At 41.4% G+C, this 5,979-nt stretch overlaps 1 protein-coding gene across 1 annotated transcript; it reads left to right on the plus strand.

Moving 5' to 3' along the window:
* The first annotated feature begins 547 nt into the window (after positions 1-547).
* On the plus strand, positions 548-4,825 carry LOC149410892 (uncharacterized). Its single transcript, XM_089647903.1, has 4 exons — positions 548-593; positions 1,117-1,258; positions 3,328-3,521; positions 4,716-4,825. Exons 1-4 carry the CDS (start codon positions 548-550, stop codon positions 4,823-4,825), a joined length of 492 nt encoding a protein of 163 aa, XP_089504029.1.
* Positions 4,826-5,979: the final 1,154 nt, after the last annotated feature.

A 5,979-nucleotide genomic window follows, 5' to 3' on the forward strand; every position in this document is an offset into this window, starting at 1 on the left:
CAGTACATAACTATAGTAACCTACGTGTAACTGAGTAATTTTCCGGCGAAAGAAAATAATCACAATTATCACAAATTTTAAAATAACTTTGGAGTGCTAGAAGACTCACATCGGCCCACGTTTATCTGAAGATGCTGGTTATGGTTATCAATCACTGAAATTCTGCTTAATACTTTTTAAACTTGCATGTTCTAGGTCTTACGCAAAGTCACTTGATTCTTGGGAAAATTTTGACCAAGACACTCCAGGATCACTGCACAAAGATTCCTCACGCTCCCCGCGGGGTATATCTGACTACTTCCAGTCCATAGCTCCAAGAGTCTCGCACGGAATCAACGACGACTATATCTTAGGTATTCTTGCAATTCACTTTCTGTTTGATGTACTTTAAGTAAACAGTCTCTCCCAAAGAAGATGTGGACCTTACTAAACCGCTTTCCGAACAATCACAGTCGCTGTGCGTATATAATGCACAAATGCGGCCTAAGGGATTCTTCTAAGTTGTGTGAATTAGATATATTCAAACTCTTGAAAACGTCGTAGAAGAATGTGCTCTTCGTCAATTTCCCGAAAGAACATAGGCGCTGAACCAAGTGACTCCAGATACCGACTATGAAAATATATATTTTTTTGTTAAAAGATACATGACGCCAACGGGACTTGAACCCGTGTCCTTTCGATTTCCGGTCGACAGCTCTGACCACTGAGCTATGGCGGCTTATCTCTTATCCGCGAAATAATTCAATATATACTAGTGTTTCATTTAACAATTACTGCTTGTTACGTTTTTTCACCTGAAAGCAACCAACTTTATTTTATATGAGAAAGGCATTGTAAGTGCTAACTCTCTCACTAGATGGCGTCGAGACAAATTGTCTACATTTTTTGGTGAAGATACTAGAACTTGTCCTTTTTTAATGTGTTTATTCAGTTTTTTTATTTGTACATTATTTTCTCTTACTTAGATCCTAAAAAACTGATCAATCAGTTTAATTGTATATTTTCCTCCACCATACGTAATAACAAATTTTAACGTTTCCGGTTTTCACCTTTCACGAGTGTTCCTGGCCATTGTTTCAATATGAAATTACTAACAGAGAAACTTTCTCTCTCCAGCTCCTCCTGGCTGCCTACAGTACTATCCCGATAAAGCTGGCACCATCGAATCTTTCAACTACAACTCTGGCCGAGGACCTTACCTGCCTGACTTACGCTACGCCATCTGCTTCCAGAGGACTTCTAACGTGTGCGGAGTCAAGTAAGTGTTCTAATTATCTTAACAAAAATAACAACTTTACTTTAATATTACAATACGGTAAGCACAGGAACTATGTCACCACCAGTTGGGCAGCGTTGTGAGGCGGGTTAAGGTGGGGGCTGTGGGAAGGGATGAATGCGGGTCTTGAAGAAGAAGGAGGAAGAACAGATGCCTATAGTTCATTCTACATACGAGCCCACTCACAGAAACAGAGGTCGAGGAAACGGCCCGTTGCCATGAAGCCAATATCCGTATTTATTTAATATAAACGGTATAAATATTTGGGGATCAGGTGGTGAGACACAGCGACAGCGCGGCAATTATGCATAAGCGGTAGACTCGAACCTTCTGGCGAGTTGTCGTAATATGCCAGACTGACTGCGCGATAGTACTGCCGGTAGGTTGCTTTGTTTTGTTTACTTATTTCGGCTGCAGGTAAGTAACTCGGGAGTAGGTACTAAGTAGGTCGAGCGGTTTATTATTAATTAGTAAATCTGGATTCTTCTCGACGCCACAACACCCCCTTCCCAGCAGCTTGCTGAGGGCTGCGATAGAAGAAATAGCTCGGAGACGAACGTCTTTTAAATGTGACACTTCATAAAAAAAATTTGCAAAATACATGTTCACAACACAGGCTGAAGATACACTCAGATAACCATGGTGGCACTATTATCCGCGCTGGTGCGGAGATGGTCTGGTGCATGATGCTCCGTGGTGCCTTGACTGATCACCCATTTTGAGACGGGGTTACCGGTGAGTTGGGGTAACACTATCACGTCGGGGTCACCACTTTGGGGATCAGGTGGTGAGACACAAAATAAAAGGCGTGTCGTGAAGGTCACTGTGTTTATTGGGTAGTCAGTTTGAGCCGTGATGAGAGTTGACGCTGGACAGATGTATTCACCGGATGCTGGCTGTGTTGGCAGGTCAAGCGCGGGTCAGTGAGTCGACGCCAGGCACTGGTGACCGGGACTCGATGACTGTCAGGCACTGGCAATCTGGGGAATCAATACTCCAGTGCTGACGGGAAGGCCAAAGGTGCGGCGGACCTTATAGGTGGTTGAGGGGGAGCTGCGTAGACCAGTGAGGATGCTGCGTGTCCTCGTGGTGGTCATGATGCGTGGATGAAGCGCTGGTCAGAGACGCTGGAACCAAGGCGCTGTAATCCGTATAGCGCTGGCCAGGGACGTGGCCGAGAAGCTAAGATGATGTCCCGATGGAGTCCATGGTTGTACGGGCGAAGCCGGATGTATTGTTCTTCGCGGAGGAGGCGCGAGACGCGCCGATCGTCACTCGTGAGATTTGTCCACTGACGGCAGATTGATGACTGACTGACTGACTTGCTGCGTCGGGCTTATTTATACTGTTCGGCCGGTGGCATCAGTAGGTAGATGAATTGCAATTAAATCCGAGGCACTCGCACAGTCTGGGCCTTTCGGGAATCTTCAACAGCGCGGCAATTTTGCAAAAGCGGTAGACTCGAACCTTCTGGCGAGTTGTCGTAATATGCCAGACTGACTGCGCGATAGTATTGTCGCCGGTAGGTTGCTTTGTTTTGTTTACTTATTTCGGCTGCAGGTACGTAACTCGGGAGTAGGTACTAAGTAGGTCGAGTGGTTTATTATTAATTAGTTAATCTGGATTCTTCTCGACGCAACACATATACCATAAATAATCATTTCTGTATGCCACAGTACACACCTATAATATCATCTTTTAACGGGTGTTCGCCTGTGATTGGTTTAGTGCTGATAAAAACATGATCGGAGTGAGATAGCGTTCGAGCAAATAAATTTAGTAACCCTGCTTCGTTTGTCATATCAATATTTGATCACACCGACGCATCGGTCATCTATTTCTGCTCCTCCTAACTTCCCTTTTGTAGCAAGGTCTCTAAATCAAATTATGATATGCTGTAAACGATGTGTTTATTTGCTCCGAAGGTCAAGGAGATCTAGATATCTGTTGGTAGTTCAGTGAACCTTTGTCTTTTCTGGCAAAATGCTATAACACATTCCAATACCCTTTTGATATAGCTGATGAACATTAAATGTCTGTTGCGATTCCAGACTGATTGCGGGGCACTTCCAGCTGTCGAGCGTTGCAAGCACCAACGCGCAGCTGGATGGGGACTGCGATGCGCCCGCTCCGGTTGGCGGACAGCGCCGCGAGGACTACCTGCTGATTCCTGACGGGCAGACCCTGGGCGGGCTGCGGGGCACCAAGTGGTGTGGCACCAGCGCCAAGAACACGGTAGTGGCATGTGAGTATACCTGTAACAAACCATCACGGCAGTTCTCCGTATTGGTGGAACGACACACAACACTGTCCTGGCACACACAAGTTTCACTCGCATACACACATTCTTCCTCTTTCCTCTTTCTAAAAATGGTGACCACTCCAATTTCCTTGGTAAACAAGGCTCTGTCACTCCTGGCGGTCTTACGCTGAATGGAGACCCGAGAACACTATGATATATACACTTGACCGGTCAGTGGTTGAGTGGGCATAGCGCTTGGGTCTCACCCGAGCGTCGCGTGTTCGATTCCTCGGCTGGCTAAGTCCTCCATCACAACACAAGCAACATTTTCGGCTTTCTGTGGTGGTAGTAGGAGATTTTCAAACATTGTTGGGTTATTCGTAACCCGGGAATGTTTGTCTTTCTTTTAAAAAAAAAAAAAAAAAAAAAAAATTTGTTCACCTTTTGATGGCCTCCGTGGTCAAGGGGAGAGGATCTCGTAAAAATATTGCAGTACATTCCAGCGTGGAAAATACTCTCAACATCGCTTTGGTGAAATACCACCATTAAAAATTGAAAGTTGCTTTAAATAGCTTCAGCCGCGTTTGGTGACCAGATACAAATAGTCAGGAACTTCCCCATCTTCCTTTTCCTCCATCTCTTCCCGTCATCCCAACCTTCAGCCCACAGCATACTAGAATTAGAGATGCCATAGTCTCACTGGCTCAATATGGTTGTCACTCTGGTGAGGTATTCAGCTAAATATTCCACTCATTGACGATCTTCCACTTCTTCTTCTGGGTCTACTTTTATTGTTATTTGGCTACTCTTTTATTCCGACGTGTGTCATGAGATATCACTACTCAAATGCTTGTCCCGACTTTTTCATCCACTTACATGTCATATTGCATTCTCCTCATAACTATCTCCAGCTCCATCATTCCGCTTCGCATCGTCCAAACGATCTAGGCGCCCCCTTTTCAGGTTTGTTTATATCATCCACATCGGTCTTGCATTATTTTCGGATATTAGTAATAATAACATTTTAATGTTTTTACTTTCTGTCAGCTTCGAGTCTCATTGCCAGTTGTCAGTATTGGCATCAGAACTCCACTGTAAACGTAGACGGCTGCCATAATATTGTATAGATAAACAATCACTATTCATTTTAGTGCCTAGAAAAAACGGTAAACTAAAAGTATATTTGTATTGTTTCAGTTGCTCCTCCTGGTCCGTTGTTCGTGGTTTTCAATAGTGATAGGTACGTGGAGAACGTGGACTTGGAATCTGGATTCAGGATGTCTTACTCCGTACTAAATAATTGTTAATATTTAGCCATAAAATACTTCGTAATGCGTTATGAAAATTTTGTATCACATTCCAATTGATGAAAAAGTCTAAAGTAAAAGACTCGACGAACTGAGGTGTTTTATTTTATTTTTATGTTTATTTAACTAGCGCAGAACCATAAAAAATCACGGGATATTATATTTTTAGGACCATAATCTATCATTTGCAAATTATAGGTTACGCCATGACTATAAATACTATTATTCTATGGAAACGTTAGATCGTGGTTGAAAGAGGAATGTACAATACATTATTGAAGTTATTTATCAGTTATAAATAATATTATAGGTATCTGTATTATGTAACATCTAAGTTCATTGCAGTGAGAAAATGAATTAAATATATATTATGTTTTGTAAATGTAAGTAGTGTACTAGTAACGTATTCAAAAAAAAATTTCTCTCATTTTTGAAATGTATATAATAACCTCTACTAAATAAAATAAATAAATAAAAAATAAAATATTTTGAGAAGAAAATATCACTAATGGAAAATAAATGAGAAATCGCTTATTTTTAAGATTAATTCAATTGGAAACATTTTTTTTATATGAGTGTCTTTAAAATATTTTTTCGCAGTGTTCATTGTTTGGATTTTGTCGTAAATGATTCTAATTACTTTCGGTAGTCGATTGAAAAAGTTCTTCCTTCGAAAGTATAATAATTTTATGCAAATGAAGTATTTACTTTTGGACACGTAAAACATATTTCAAAAGTTGTCGTAATAAGCTAAAAAATTGCATTAAACAAAAACATTGTGAAAGACACAAAAACCTGTGGAAAAGCGCTCCCGATCCTAGAGGCTAACTCTTGCTTAAAGGTAAGAAATGTTTTCTTACCTTTTCCCCCTTTGAAGGAGATACTTTCAGATACTCGTCTCTATATGAACCAAATGTAAAACCAAACTAAACCAGAAAACACAGCACGGATAAAGAACTCAGTGAGGCCCAGATTACAAAATACTGTATAATACCAATGTAAAGTATTACATCAAATAAATAAATTTAATAGACTGGATCGAAAAAAGTAAGGAATTATGTAACGAGTTGCTGTTCGAGAACTGCGGAAAAGTTGTAATAGGAATCATGGTAAGCATGAATTAGCTTAACTATTCAGTGATCGCGCACCAACCG

Source organism: Hesperophylax consimilis, chromosome 27 (genome assembly GCF_061612785.1).
Source record: "Hesperophylax consimilis isolate HC1 chromosome 27, BYU_Hcon_1.0, whole genome shotgun sequence".
Classification (NCBI taxonomy): domain Eukaryota; kingdom Metazoa; phylum Arthropoda; class Insecta; order Trichoptera; family Limnephilidae; genus Hesperophylax; species Hesperophylax consimilis.

Coding starts and splice junctions, on each gene's coding strand:
- LOC149410892 (XM_089647903.1), top strand. CDS start 548: ATGTGCTCTTCGTCAATTTCCCGAAAGAACATAGGCGCTGAACCAA. Junction 1,259..3,327: donor TCTAACGTGTGCGGAGTCAA/GTAAGTGTTCTA, acceptor TTGCGATTCCAG/ACTGATTGCGGGGCACTTCC. Junction 3,522..4,715: donor CAAGAACACGGTAGTGGCAT/GTGAGTATACCT, acceptor GTATTGTTTCAG/TTGCTCCTCCTGGTCCGTTG.